Source organism: Bufo bufo, chromosome 10, assembly GCF_905171765.1.
Source record: "Bufo bufo chromosome 10, aBufBuf1.1, whole genome shotgun sequence".
Taxonomy (NCBI): domain Eukaryota; kingdom Metazoa; phylum Chordata; class Amphibia; order Anura; family Bufonidae; genus Bufo; species Bufo bufo.
In genome coordinates, this window is record NC_053398.1 from 43,134,928 (window position 1) to 43,150,721 (window position 15,794).

Sequence of the window (15,794 nt, forward strand, 5' to 3'; positions counted from 1 at the left end):
TGTAGGAACATACTTAAAGGGGAATTTCAGTAACGACAAATTTCATTTTTATATTGAGAGTGTGTATGATGCAACAAATTCCATACCCAAACACTAGCCCCTGGTAATGAAAAATTTAATTCCCAAGACACTATGAAAATAATACTGCAAAGTCAAGGTGCCCAGTGCCTAAAGTGCAATGTGCGTGTTCAGATCAAAAAATATGTCTAATGCAACAACAAATAGCTAGAAAAATGATAAAGCGTCTCTTTAGAAAAACTACAAATAACACCAATAAGCATGCTGAAATAATATAAAAATGATACAATTCAAATGAAATACATAGGGTTGAGAAGTCTCACATATGAGGTGTTGTGGATTTTGATTAAAAAAAAAAATGAAATGTAACTTTTCTAACCACTTACTTACTGTATATGTGATCTTTTAATCACTTCTATAAATAACTGTACTGCTTAAGCAGTACAGTGTATTATACTGTTAGTGCTATACTGACAGGCACCATCAGGGTGTGTCAGAGAGGTGCAGCCTGATAAACTGCAGACAGGTCATTAAGCCCCAGGTTGCCTTGCGAAGATGTCAGCACCATGTATCTCATTCCTGGGGTACCAATGGAAGAGAGAGGGAGCCCCCTCCCTTTATACCACTTTGATGTCATGGTCGCTATTCACCATGGCATCTAAGGGGTTAAATGGCCCGGAATGGCGCTTCTGTTGATCTAGGCTGTTAGAGAAGTGTCCCAGCTCTCATGTGAAAGCCGAGCCCTCACACTCTGCTGCACAGGAAATCCGTTAAGGCCTGTGTGTAACCACTGTAAAAAGGCATATTGGCAGTCACTAATGGGTTAAGGGTTTATACAGTAGAGATGTGGGACACTGACACTTTCCATCATGCTGCGTTTTTCTGCATTTTTGCTTTAATAGACCTTCTTCCTAATACATTCATGATTGTTTCTTGCCTTTGACATGATGTGATAGTGCCAGAAAAAGTGATAGGGGATTGTTATATTTCTCAAGATTCCTCTCAGAAATGTACTAGGATCCAGGAAGTATATATCTCTTCTGGGAAAAACTAAATGAGATATAAGGAACCCAGGAAAGATGGGTATCCCTAGGAAAGAGTAGTTTGGTAAGTACTGTTTTTGGGCCTGTTTTTTTATGGAATGATGGGCAGGTTGGTATGGGGTCTATCATTCCATTCCTGGTCATTATAAGGGCTGTCAATGTGCAATGTGTTCAATAGAGAGTGATAGCTATCTGAGGAGACCTATCTGGGGAGACTGCTACTGAGGCTGCCAGCCTCAAAGTCGACATTTATTCCTGGTTTGAGGTACAGTAACACATATTCATGTAATTTTGTTTGAGTGGTTGGTAGTAAGTCACTTGTATAATGAGGGAAACTTATAAGTGTAGTTAGAGCTCAGCCTGAGCAGTGGTTGGGGTTTGAGCCTGAATGTAATGGCTATACATTTCTTAGAGAACATACAAAGCTCTGTTTGAGATGGACTTCTGTGTCATTGTCTCTGACTGCATTTTATCCCATTTTATCTACCACTACAGAGCAAATTCCCACAATAACCATATCAAGGTTTCTTACTTTCTGGTATGGTTTGGGATCCAGTTCTTCATGGCAAGGAGCAAAGATGGGTGAGAGCACCAGATGAGAGCACCAGTGTTTTGCATATTCCTCTAAGAAAGAGAAAAAAACTATATGTTAAGCAACATTTTTTTTTTTTGCTATTATGAAATATAACTTAAATGAGACTTGATAAAGGAGTTTATGAAAAAATGGCTCCCTTTTCTCTCTACTGACCTAAAAATTGGTGGCAACTATTTTGAGAGCTTTATTCAAATCGAATCACAAAATATTCTGATTTGTTTGGAATCGGAATTATTGGGCTATTTGAGATGAGTGCGTCATCTAGAACTGATTCGCTCATCTCTAAATATCACTCCAGCACTGTAAACAAGGACCAGCAGGGGAACCAGGGACTTGCCTGAGTGAAAGTACTAGAGGATCTGAATAGAGAGATTACCATTACCATTATTGCAAATTTTCAAAAGCTGATAAATCACTTTATTGCCTACTTCATCATAAAAAGATAGGTTCAAGGACCACAGGGTATAACAAAAATACATAAAAAAAGCAAAGGAACAAAAAATTACAAAGATTAAAGTATAAAGATAAAGTTCCACTGTTCAGTAGAGTACAGGTAAAACTCGAAAAATTTGAATATCGTGCAAAGTACATTTATTTCAGTAATGCAACTTAAAAGGTGAAATTAACACATGAGATAGACTCATTACAGGCAAAGCGAGATATTTCAAGCCTTTATTTGTTATAATTTGGATGATTATGGCTTACAGCTTACGAAGCCCTAAAGTCTCAATTTTGAGCTACCCTTTGCTCAGGGGGTATGGATTAATTAGCTGAGTAGAGTGTGACACTTTGAGCCGAGAATTTTGATCATTTTCACAAAATTCAAATTTTAAGCTGCATTAATGCAATTCCTTTTAATTTGCATTACTGAAATAAATGGACTTTTGCACGATATTCAAATTTTTCGAGTTTCACCACCTGTATTTTCACAGGTCTAAAATACACCACTTTGTGTACTGTATACACCTCTACTTTATATGAGAAAAAAGGAAGCTCTAAGTCTAGTCTCTTAGGCAACATTCGGTTTACAACACATTTATAACACATTTTGTCTTGAGTTTCCATTGACTGTATGCACTGGGAAAGCCATAAAACATATCCAATAATTCTTCCTTACCTCTCTCTATGTTTTATTGGATTCTTAATTCTCAAGAGCCTGGAATCTATATCCAGCGCCCACACTACATTTGTGTCTAGTGTTAGCACAACCAACAGAGGTTTGCATCATCCATACTGGCATTTTTTTCCCCACAGGCGCCCATCTTAAAAAGAAATGTATACAGCGTGATATCTGTTTTTTCCTGTCACGTCTGCACAGTCTCTATTCTATGAAGCTGAAAAATGGAAATCACCTTTGGATGCTTCAGAATGGAGCATTACACTGATGCACTGTTTTGGAGTGTGTCAGTGTAATGGAGGCCTATGGGTCCATTTAATAGATGCACCAGGAGCTTTCCTGATATATACAGTTAACAGACACTCAAGACACAATGTGAAAAGAGTCTAAGCTATAATTTTAATGTAAATACTAGAGATGAGCTAATCGAAGTTGACGAAGTGGAATTTGATCCGAATTTCAGGAAAAAATAAATTTGCACTGAATCCGAATTTCCTCACACTTCGTGGTAACGAATCGCATTATTTGCTAAAATGGCTGCTGCACGTGTTAGGACTTGGAGCAAGGAACTCTGGGAACGATGGATCACCCACAATGCCATGCATGCAGCCAATCAGCAGCCAGCCAGCCCTGTGATGTCACAGCCCTATAAATAGCCTCAGCCATCTTGGATTCAGGCATTTTTCAGTGTACTTAGTGCAGGGAGAGACGTCAGCAGGCGCTAGGGACAGTGATAGAAAAGACTTTAAAACTTTTATTTTGCTGTATAGAAGTTCAGGGAAAGGATAGGGAGGGATCATTCCACAGTATTGGAGCAGAACAGGGTTCAGTAGGGGAGTTTACAGCCTGGGTAATACGAACAATCCTATTACACCTTGCTGCACTGACTGGGGATCCAAATTGCCATTATATAGCTCTGTAATTCCAGCAAACCGTTTTTGTTATCGGGGTGCAAGTGCTGCTTGATACAGCCATTAACAGGGTTTATTACAAGGAATATTTCTAAGTCTTATTTGCCCTTGCGCAGTGCAGTTATATGTTCTAAAGCATTTTTGGCGTGTATTAGAGGCAAAAAAAAATATTTTCCGTTCAGCAGTGCAGTAATATGTTCTAAAGCCTTTTGTGGTGTGTATAAGTGGAAAAAAGTAAGGGCCTATTTGTCGTTCAGCGGTGAAGTTATATGTTCTAAAGCCCTTTTTGGCGTGTATAAGTGGCAAAAAAAAAATATATTATTTGCCGTTGAGCAGTGAAGTTATATGTTCTAAAGCCCTTTTTGGCATGTAGTAGTGGCAAAAAATATATATTATTTGCCTTTCAGTGGTGCAGTTATATGTTCTAAAGACTTTTGTGGCGTGTATAAGTGGAAAAAAGTAAGGGCCTATTTGCCGTTCAGCGGTGAAGTTATATGGTCTAAAGCCCTTTTTGGCATGTATTAGTGGGGGAAAAAGTGCTTTTTAGCCGTTTTGTGGTGAAGTGAGAAAATTACAGACTTTTTGGGGGTGTTTTAATTTCCTTTTTATTTATTTGATCTATCATTATGTGAGACAGAGAAGTGCCAGGTCCTGCACAGGGGAGTGGCAGAGGCCTAAATGTTTCTGGCTCAGTCACAGGTCACAGCAGAGTAAGGGGGTGTGGCAGCAGGAGTCGCAGTGAGAGGCCTTAGCTCCCAGTGTCATCTAGCGGTCGTGTCTTGACCAGCAACCCAGCGGTTCTTGAATAGTTGACTCGGTCATCCACTTCGTCCCAAGTGACATCAGACACCCCCAGCAAACAGTCGGTAGGTTCATCAGACACAACCCTTAGTTGGCATGGCCCGGAAGCAGGCCCTGTGCCCTCACCTGTCCTCAACCTGCCTCTGTCCTTTTCTGTTCCCTCAGCCAGAGAAGTATTATATGCTGTGGGAACAGCTCCACTATACAGTGAGGACGAGCTACTAGAGGACAGTCAGCAGCTACTGGCCAGCTAAGATGTGGAGGAGACATCTTCCACTTCCTCTGGTAGGCGGGCAAGTAGTGATGAGGAGAGTGGCGTGGGATCTGGTGTTGTGAGCGGTCAGGCTCCTGACCCTGAGACCGTTGAGGAGGACATCAGTGACGTGCAGGCAGTACTCGATGATGATGATGTAGCTGATCGCACTTGGGAGCCGGGTGAATTAGGGTATTCATCATCATCGGGAAAAGAGGACGGCAGCTTGCCCGTGAGGCAGCGGCGGAGCCAGCAAGTCGCTAGCGTGGCCGGGAGTCAGCAGGGTGGCAGCAGTTGGAGGTTGTGAGCCAAACGTGCCCAGGGTAGACCACCTACTTTGCAGGAGCCTACCTGCCTGGAAAGTAGTTTTGCAGGGGTTCACGGAAGCAGCGGCGGTAGCAGTCAGTCAGTGCGGAGTGCTGGGAGTTAAATCACCTACTCTGCGGTTTGGCAGTTTTTTGTCAAACCGCGGGAGGAGGTGAACATGGCCATTTATAGAATCTGTGGGCAAATGGTGAAACGTGGCCAGGGTGTCAATGTTGGCACCACGGACCTGCGTCAACATATGCAGCATCACCATAGAGTGGCCTGGGAGAACCGTGGCTCCGATGTGGTGGTTCATCCTGCCACAGCAACTGCTGCATCACCCAGTGGCACTCATCCGATTTCAGGCAGTCAAGGCTCCACCACCTCAGCCGAAGGGAGCTGTCTGTCCTTCCCATCATCTGCTGGTCCTGATGCTCCTGCTCCTCCTCCTACTTCTCGTCAGTCATTCCATCAGCAATTGATCCCCGAAGCGATTGCCAAGAGATAACAGTATGCGTGTACTCATCCAACGGCGCAGACGCTGAGTGTGCTCATGACCAAGTTGCTGGTGCTGCAGTCCCTTCCTTTCCAAGTGATGGACTCTGCACCTTTCAGAGAACTGATAGCTTGTGCCAAGCCAAGGTGGAGAGTCCCAAGCTGTCATTTCTTTGCCAAAAAGTCAGTACCAACCCTGCACCCATCTTGAGCTGCATCGGCAGAACGGCATCCCCCAACATCGGCTGATATGCGACGTTTCCACCCGTTGGAATTCCACCCTCTATATGTTGGACTGACTATACGAACAGAGAAAGGCCATAAACGATTTCTTGATGATCCAAGTGGACAGGAGTACTCCCCTGTGCAACTTCGATGTCAGCCAGTGGCAGCTCATGCGTGACACCTGCCATTTGCTCAGGACCTTTGAGGAGGTCACGTTATTTGTCAGTCGCCAGGACTACGGGATAAACAACGTCATTCCACTGCTTCATGTCCTGGAACAGATGCTGGTAAATCTGGATGGTCAGGGGACTGGAGACGTGGCGCCTATATCTCACGGCCACATGAGCCCTGTTGGGGCTGAACTGGAGGAGGAGGAGGAGGACATTAGAGCACAAGCAATGTGTAACGAAATGGGTGGTTTTTCTACACAGGTGACAGGAGAGGAGGAGCAGGAGCAGCAGAGGAGCTACAGGGCAATGAGGAAGACGAGGCATATGACCCAGACACACCGTGGCAGTATGCAGTGGAGATGGAGGCAGGGAGTCCCTCCGAGTCACTTGCACAAATGGCCCGATGCATGCTCACTTGCTTGCGTAGTGACAGCCAAATTGTCAATATTCGGCAGAGGTATGACTTCTGGCTCTCCACCATGTTGGACCCTCGCTACCGGTCCAAAATGGGGGCCTTTTTTACACCCGCTGAGAGGGAGGGCAAACTCAACTACTATAGAGACATCCTATGTAGTCAGTTGGCCGCTGCCTATCTGCGCCATCGTCCATCCTCTCGCAGGTCTTACCGGGGAGGGCCCTCTGTGCTCACGTTCCTCTGCCATGGCTGCTGTGGCAGGGTGGGGTGGTAGGAGCAGTTCCAGCTCCATCAACAACAACTTGAGTGTAGAATTGTTGATGGGCAGCCTTCTTCACCCGTCTAGTGAAGAAACTACTCACAGAGCAGCAGCTAGACCTGGAGCAGGACCTGAATCAGCATGTGGTGGCATACTTGGACAGCACCCTGCCACCCCACATTGAAGATCTGCTGGACTACTGGGCAGCCAACCTGGATTTGTGGCTGCTACGGGTAGAGTTTGCCCTGGAAAAGCTGTCCTGCCCGGCCAGTAGTGTGGCATCAGAGCAGGTATTTAGTGCGGCGGGGGCCATAGTAACTCCAATAAAAACTCGCCTGTCCACCCAAAATGTGGAGAGACTGACCTTTGTGAAGATGAATCAGGCATGGATCAGCCAGGATTTCCACCCACCAATGCCTGATGCATCAGACTAGATCATCCATGGTGCCACACCAACAATTTGACAAAATAAACCGGTTTCTTCTGGCTACCTGCCTCAGCTACTATTCTGATGCTGCCACACATCTGATGCCAAGTGCTCTTTCTTTTACCCACCATCTTCAGCTGGTACTGGTATTGCCACCCACCTCCCCACTCTGTCAACGGGTCACTCTGTGGTCTCCTGATGCTGCTGCCACCTCACCACTCAGGTCTCCTGATGCTGCTGCTGCCACCTCCACACTGTCATTGTGCCACCCTGTGGCCTCCTCCTGAAGCTGCTGCTGCCTCCACACTCTGTCATTGTTCCACTCTGTGGCCTCCTCCTGATGCTGCTGCTGCTACCTCCACACTGTCATTGTGCCACCCTGTGGCCTCCCCCTGATGCTGCTGCTGCCACCTCCACACTCTATCAATTGTGCCACTCTGTGGCTTCCTGATGCTGCTGCCACCTCCACACTGTCATTGTGCCACTCTGTGGCCTCCTCCTGATGCTGCTGCCACCTCCACGCTGTCATTGTGCTACTCTGTGGCCTCTTCCTGATGCTGCTGCCACCTCCACACTGTCATTGTGCCACCCTGTGGCCTCCTCCTGAAGCTGCTGCTGCCTCCACCTCCACACTCTGTCATTGTTCCACTCTGTGGCCTCCTCCTGATGCTGCTGCTGCCACCTCCACACTGTCATTGTGCCACCCTGTGGCCTCCCCCTGATGCTGCTGCTGCCACCTCCACACTCTATCAATTGTGCCACTCTGTGGCTTCCTGATGCTGCTGCCACCTCCACACTGTCATTGGGCCACTCTGTGGTCTCCTCATGCTGCTCCCACCTCACCACTATGTCAAAGGGCCACTCTGTGGACTTCTCATGCTGTTCCCACCCTTCCCACTTCATGACTGGGCCACTATTTTGCCTTTCGGCCTGGCTGACATCATCATTTATTTGACCCTTATTCTGATCTGTCAGAAGGAAGGGAAAATTAAACGCACAGCGAATCCTGTCTATGTAACAGCTGGAAGGCCTGCATGACATGGTCCCTACTTTGCATCAGAATTGGTTAATGTTTTGGTAGCCAAAATCAGGATTGGGTACAAAACACAGAAGACATGCAAATATTCTGTATAGCTATACTGATGGATTACTGACCAAATGCTGATCGAGTGAAGGCGGTTTCTCCACAGACAGGATCCGTTTTTTTGGGGTTATTGTTCTGACAGATCACAGGAAGGGCAAAATAATCAGTGACGTCAACACAAACTTACTGCTGACACCCTCTCCACTCTGTCGGGATGGGGGGGCCTCTACTTGTATAAGTGTTTAATTGAACAGGTTCTGTAGAAATCTATGTGGAATCGCTATAGTAGGATCTTGGGTTTCTGCACGGTTCTATATACCTGGTGCTAACATTGACCTGTAAGACTGAGTTCACACTTGAGTTATTTGGTCAGTTTTGGTTCCCTAACTGCCCAAATAAGTGAAGTGTGCAGTGATTCTAAGAGCTACGCCTGTCATCTACATGTCATACTGACTCACAGTATTGTTTCACTACCACAGCAGATTCCCTATGCGTGTTACTGCAAGGCACAGTGTTCTACACCACTATAAAGGCTCTCTGCAGCCAGGAAATAGTATTTTTTTTTTACGTGATTCGCTATGAATAAATTCGGATAGAACCGAATTTTTTCTTAAAATTCGGCGAACTGGCCGAATTGAATTTTTGAGAAATTCGCTCATCTCTAGTAACTATATATTACCTTTATTGATGTTCTTGGAGCATGGATTTTCAAAATAGTCAGGCACATCACTGCAGCTGGCTTGAATTTTATAGGAATTGCCAAAATCTGACACTGCATCCTCTACCACCCCACTAATGGTCGTTAGGTCATCTCCTTCAATTCCATTAAAGTTACCACAAAGACCTGGAAAAAAAGCAACAGCATGAATGTTTTATAGCTCAATTTGCAGCCTATCACTTATTACTAGAATGGTGGGCCCTCAGAAATATTTCCTCTGGGGGTAGGTGTAGTATCCCAGAAGGACTACAAAAAAGGTTTAATTATTAGAGTTACTGCAATGCTTCTGGAGTTAAGTGTTACAATGTGTTATGTATATGCATATGTAGTGTCCCACTACGTAAGAGTGGGCACTACACAAGGGTCAATTGGGTCACGTTGTTCTCCACCTCCTGTGGAACATAGTCCTTGTATTTTATATTGCATTTTAATGTATATTGTCATGTTATTCATGTTTATCTCCTGTGTACCAGGCCTGTAGGGGTGTAGGTTCTCCTCCTAGACAGCAGAGGGAGCTAGGGAACCCCCTAGTATAAATAGTTAGGCCCAGACAGGAAAGAGTCAGAAAGTGAGTGTTCAGAAGCCAAGAGTCACCTTAGCCAGAGAGTAGCTGAGGAGCAGCTTCTGACATGCAGCTAGATAGCCCAGGCTTCTAGCTTGCCACCAGGAGAAGAGTCTGCCTCCTGAGAAACCCAGTTCCTACAAAAGTATAGTGCAAAGCTAAGCTTGTTCCAGCCAAACAGAGAGCTGAAGGGCAGAAGGATATTTAAAGCAAGGAGTCATATACGAGAGGAAGTTTTCCCTAACCAAGGATAAAGCCAGCAATAGGGCATACGGGCCTTGGGATAAAGACAGACAGGATCTGAGGAGAAGTGCAGCCTGATCTGTAAGTGTTTTAACCCTCTGAGTATCTTGCAAGAACATTGTGCCTGCCGTTTGATGTAAAGCCTGCATGTCACCACCTTTTTGCATATGGAACTGACCAAGACTGTAAATAGTTAAACAGTTTCAGTAAAAAGAAGTTTTGGTTCACTGCAACGTGTGTTACTCACTTATTACTGCAAGCAATCTGTGTGCCACCGTTACCGGCACTGGCGTCACGAACGTTAAGGGATCTTGCCACAGGCACACTAAACCTACAACACCTAGGGCACCTCACCTACCACCTGGCCTGGTCCCTATACACAGAGAGTGCCCCAGAGGATCCATGTGCCAACCTCTCCATCACTGCTGTACGCTTGCCCAGGGTCTTCTATAAACTGTGAGTACCAAGAGCAACCCTCGTTTCTGCCTATTAACCGTGACCTCACATTCACTCACCCTGCAGGGCTGCGTACTGCACATACACTTAATAGCACTGTATGGACAACCTAACAGTTAACAACTTGGCAAGTTGTGTTAGGTTGCCAGGAGATGGACCTGATCCACCCCCTAGTTATTCAGTCTTCAGCTGCAGAGAGTCTAGTCTGAAGCAGCCTGAAGGGAATACACATCTGTTCAGCCTCGTGCACAATTACGCCCACGTAAAGAGAACCTTCATCTCTGAGCCTTCAACTGCCCAGAAACCAGCCCCACTACAGAATTACTCCGGAAAGTTAAAGGGACCAGACATTTGAGAAGGTATTGTGCTTGTTTATGGCAGAAAGACTTTGCTGCTGTGGAAGGGAACATTTGCAAAATTATTTCCCACCTTTGAGATGGACTGGCCATCCATATCTAAAGTTTCTGCACCCCTTATGCCTCATTCACACGTTTATGTTTTGGTCAGTGATTTTCATCCGTGATTTTGAGCCAAAACCATGTGCGTCTCTATACACAGAGCTGGTGCAGATCTTTCCCTTATACCTTATCTCTGTGTAGGCTCCAATCCTGGTTTTGGCTCACAATCTCTGATGGAAACCACTGACCAAAACACTGACGTGTGAATGAGGCTTAAAGAGAGACTTTAATGATAAGGCCTAACAACAGGCCTTATCATTGTCTCTGACGTCAGCCAGTCCTGTCTTACACCCAGCAAAACATCAAACCACAACCCTAATCAACACCAGGCAGGAGCCCCAATACCAGGTTGTGCCCCAAGAGAAGAAAGGGTGCACCCTCCAGTCACTGCATGGCACTAGGGAGTGCAAGAGTGCAGATTGCCACCGTGATCTGCGAGTACTACCACCAACCTCAGAGCCACAACTACCACTCCTAACCTTGACTGTATCTTATAAAGAAGGCGGATCCTCTCTATTACTGCTGCATGTTTTACTGCTTTTAACGTGAGCAGACAAGTACTTTTAACACAAGCTTCGGTATAAAGTTGTAATAAAAATTCTTAGAGACTGACGTTACCCAGGGTTCTGTTCTGAAATGTAGAATTCAGTGAGATGAAAAGTTGAAAGACCGGCTTCACCTGGACTTTCACACTAAGACCAAATGACGTCACAATATAAACGTAGAAAGCTGAGCGTTTATAGATAGCTATTTTATCTGAAAAGAGAAACATTTTTGATAATACGTTTCACATCCAAATGAAATATATTTTATTCCTGTATATTGTACAGGAAAAATACCTACCGGTGATTTTTGGCAAGGCAACCAAAAAATTGTTGATATATACATTTCCACAATAACAGATTTTTATTTTCTGTGAATAAAACAATAAAAAAGTAAATGCTAGTGAAATAAAATGTGATACCTTGCATATCTCAGAAACTAGCCATCCATGGCAATAAAGATGATTTGAATGTCCACAAAGGTATCTCTACGCTTGTTGTTACCCGTTACCAAGTCTAGGAGCCATTTGGTTGGGATAAATCATCTGACAGATTCTCATAAAAATACATAATACTGTAGTTTTTAGATAAACAATGGTGGTCCAGGACTTTCCATTCTCATTGGGATGGACTCCATGACCACAAGAAGATTCCTTAAAAGTTTTTTTGTGGAATATCCAGTTCTGTCTGAATAATCTGATGGGCCTAATGGATGCAGTCAATCAAACTGAATTTTGCAGAGCTAGTTACATTTAAAGCCTTGTGCGTAGGATCACAAGTGTTTTGCGGGCAGCAAACTGAAGATACCGGCCATGTGCATGCTGCGTATTGGTGGGAACCCAGATGAGTATTGAAGAAGATAGGTCGGCACTGCGGTTTGCACGTGGTGCATGCATCCAGGGAAGGCGTCCCACTAGTATACTGTATAGCAAAGAAGGACCGGCACTCACTTTCTTGACGATATAAAGAGATGTTTATTCAAGGCATAATAGCATCCTCAGTTAGTTTTGGATCAAGCCTGAGCCTTTTTCAATGGTGGGAACCCATTGACATCATCGGGTCTGTGGTCCACATGTTGCAGCGAAGTATTATAGAACATGTCCTATCTCGCGCGGTTGCACAGATACAGAAGCACATGGAAGGGCTTCCGCATCTGTGCATCAAAGGTACATTTACACTGCTCTCCACAGCCCTTACCTTGAGCAGTCAGCAGTTTTGCAGGGTCAAAACTGCTGACAGATTCTTTAAAATGAAGCAGCCTGGCTGCTGGATGCAGGTAAGACAGCTTTCATTCATTGAGTAGAGCGGCCAGAGTGCTTTCATTGAGGTGCCAACAATTAGAAGCCCTTCCTGATCATTGGATGCAAAATTAGGAGAGCTCTTATGTTACCTAAGAAACAGCTGAGTAGAATTTTCCACAGAAGACATGTTTTTAATCTAAGCATCATGAAGACATACTTAAAATGGTAGTAGTTGCCCCATTATTTGTCCCAAATATGAACTAATCGGGGATTTATACTAAAAAGAGCAGCCTAAACATGGGGAATCTATCCTTTGTAACCAAATATCGTTGTCCCTATATTTGATGAGGTACTTGTGGCCCATATACATACCATAAATCACAAACCTATCATTGCTATTTTTCCTATTCTAATTTATTAAATATTATCTTAGTCCCGGATTATGTTAAATCCATATATCAGAGGAGCACTTACCATGCGTTCTAAATTGATGTAAATAGTATTGAGGCACGTCACGGTCTCGGTCATTCCACACTGTATAATTTTAGCTATTATAGCAAATTTGTTATCTGCATCCTGAAGAAGGCAATGTAAAGTACGTGTTAAAAAAAAACAAAAAAACATTCAATTAACGTGATTTGTCATATTGTATTTTTTTCATCTAGTTGAAACTATGGGGGGAGGGATTCATCAAAACTGGTGTAAAGGAAAATTGGCTTAGTTGCCCCTGGCAACCAATCAGATGCCTCCTTTCATTTTTCAGAGCTCCTTTGATAAATGAAAGGTGGAATCTGATTGGTTGTTATTAGGGTTGAGCAAATCAGGTTCGGATAGCTCTTTCCAAACCCGATTCATTTGAAAACTGCATTAAGAATATGGGCTCCGTCCTACTGTAAAATGTATGGCCTCCACAGAGGTCTTTTTCGGATTTTCAGCAAATATAGAGAGACTTATTTAGTCTCGCTTCTGTCACGTGTCACTTCGTTTAGTCCCATCAATTACTGTATCAAAATGCTAAACTGAACTCGGCTTCATGTCTCATTAACAAAGCCAAGTTCAGCTTTTTTGATACAGTAATTTATGCAAATAAGCAAAGTGACACGTGATAGAGACGAGACGAAGTGAGTCTCGCGATATTTGCTGAAAATTCGGAAAGACCTCCGTGGAGGCCATACATTTTACAATAGGACGGAGATCATATTCTTAAGGTGGTTTTTAAACTATGATATGGGCAACTAAGCCAGTTTTAAAAAATCTCCCGCTGCTGGATTGTAGGGTGGTTGTAATCCCTGGAAACGAGCAGTGTATGATGTCATGGAAAAATAAATCCAGCCAGCAAAGGAGACAATATGGACAATAACAATACATTAGTAAGTTCCTTGTATTAAAAGAATTTTCCAAGATTTTAATACTGATTATCTATCCTTTGTATAGGTCATCTTTATCTGATTGGTGTGGGTCCAAGACCCTCTCCGATCAGCTGTTTGAGAAGGCACTGGCGCTCGCAGTAGCACCACAGCTTTGTTTCAGTTTAGCCTACGTACATCAGTCACATGAGCTAGACGCAGCTCAGCCTCATTGAAGTGAATGGGGCTGAGCTGCGATACCAAGAACAGCCACTATACAATGTATGGCGCTGTGCTTGGTGAGCTGCGAGAGGGCTGTGATGCTTGCCGTCATAGTGACGTCATATGTCACCACACACAAGATTTTGCAGGAGATCTTCAATCAAGACGGCCGCAGCAGCCTCTTTATGCTGAAATTTATGAGATAAGTATGTTGTTTTTTTTTTTTTTTTCACGCAGTACGAGGAAATTCAGCTTCACGGCGAATCAAGTTTTCCATGAAATTCAGATCAAAGTCCACTTCAATTCGCTCAACCCTAATCATATATCAAGTATTTGCTACATAATTTTAATCTCTTCTTGCATGTAATTTGCATATACTTTGCATTTATCTTCTTAAGATTTGCCTACCCCCACTGCACTGTTAATATAAACTTTTCTTAACATATAAAAACTCTTGGGGTCATTTATCAAACTGGTGTGAAGTAGAACTGGCTTAGTTGCCCATAGCAACCAATCAGATTCCACCTTTAATTTTTAACTGCTCCTTTGGAAAATGAAAGGTGGAATCTGATTGGTTGCTGTGGGCAACTAAGCCAGTTCTACTTCACACCAGTTTGATAAACGACCCCATCTGTGTAGACGTTATTCACCAGTGCCATATAACACAGGAGGAATAATGTAAAGTTCAGGAGCTCACCACAACAGGTCATACCTTGGACATCAAGTACTGGCAATTGCCATGGAAATTATATTCCTTTTCGTCAAATGTCTGTATGTGTGATCCTCCTTTTAGAGTGCAGTTTCCAGAACAGGAAACTTGACTGCATGTCCACTGACCCAAAATACAAGTGCTGCAATACAATATGAAGAAACCAAGAAGCATGGTAAAAAAAACAAAAACAATAATAGACCAGAAAATATAAAGTATATTTAGTGCAACCACAAAAAATAGATAAGTATTTGAATAATACAAATGTTTCCTTTCTCTCATCAGGTCAGGCAAAATGTCATCATACTCTTTTCGGGAAATGTCTACGCTATATACTGTATGGCGGTCATTTACTAACCAGAAATATGCCTATATTAGGCGTATTTATGGCTCAGATTGCGACGCAAAGGTCATTTGCGACGCAATCTGCAACTTTTCCTCGATCACGCCAGGTCTAAAAAAATGGCTGTGGCGTGGGCGGGGAAGGGGGCGGGCTAGCAGGTCCATCTGTTATAATTTTCTACACCTGTTTTAGTCGGAGAAAAACTTTGAGACAGCTAAAAAGCTGGCATACATTTATACTGGCGCTGGATGCAGTGAAGTTATGGAGAGGCCTGCGCCCTCTATGTGCGTATGTGGCCACCCAGTGATTATGATGTGAGTTGCAGTTAGTGGAAGATTTTGCTAGTATGTTACGATTTTATATTGAATTTGTAATGTATCATAACAAAATTTGCAGGAAAGGTGGATACATCTGTTTCAAAAGGGTTTTCACGGACTACAAAATTGATGGCCTATCCTTAATATACAGTTGCAAGAAAAAGTATGTGAACCCTTTGGAATGATATGGATTTCTGCACAAATTGGTCATACAATGTGATCTGATCTTCATCTAAGTCACAACAATAGACAATCACAGTCTGCTTAAACTAATAACACACAAATAATTAAATGTTACCATGTTTTTATTGAACACACCATGTAAACATTCACAGTGCAGGTGGAAAAAGTATGTGAACCCCTAGACTAATGACATCTCCATGAGCTAATTGGAGTGAGGTGACAGCCAACTGGAGTCCAATCAATGAGATGAGATTGGAGGTGTTGGTTACAGCTGCCCTGCCCTATAAAAAACACACACCAGTTCTGGGTTTGCTTTTCACAAGAAGCATTGCCTG

General features: G+C 43.7%; 1 protein-coding gene across 1 annotated transcript in view; it reads right to left on the reverse strand.

Moving 5' to 3' along the window:
- LOC120980023 (mucin-5B-like) overlaps positions 1 to 15,794 on the reverse strand; it is a 175,892-nt gene that overhangs the window by 61,536 nt on the left and 98,562 nt on the right. Inside the window, exons 9-14 of the mRNA XM_040408888.1 lie at positions 14,620 to 14,758; positions 12,814 to 12,915; positions 11,400 to 11,469; positions 11,175 to 11,312; positions 8,799 to 8,963; positions 1,594 to 1,685 (exon numbers count right to left, since the gene is read on the reverse strand). Coding sequence (XP_040264822.1) covers positions 1,594 to 1,685; positions 8,799 to 8,963; positions 11,175 to 11,312; positions 11,400 to 11,469; positions 12,814 to 12,915; positions 14,620 to 14,758 — 706 coding nt within the window. The remainder of the gene's footprint in view (positions 1 to 1,593; positions 1,686 to 8,798; positions 8,964 to 11,174; positions 11,313 to 11,399; positions 11,470 to 12,813; positions 12,916 to 14,619; positions 14,759 to 15,794) is intronic.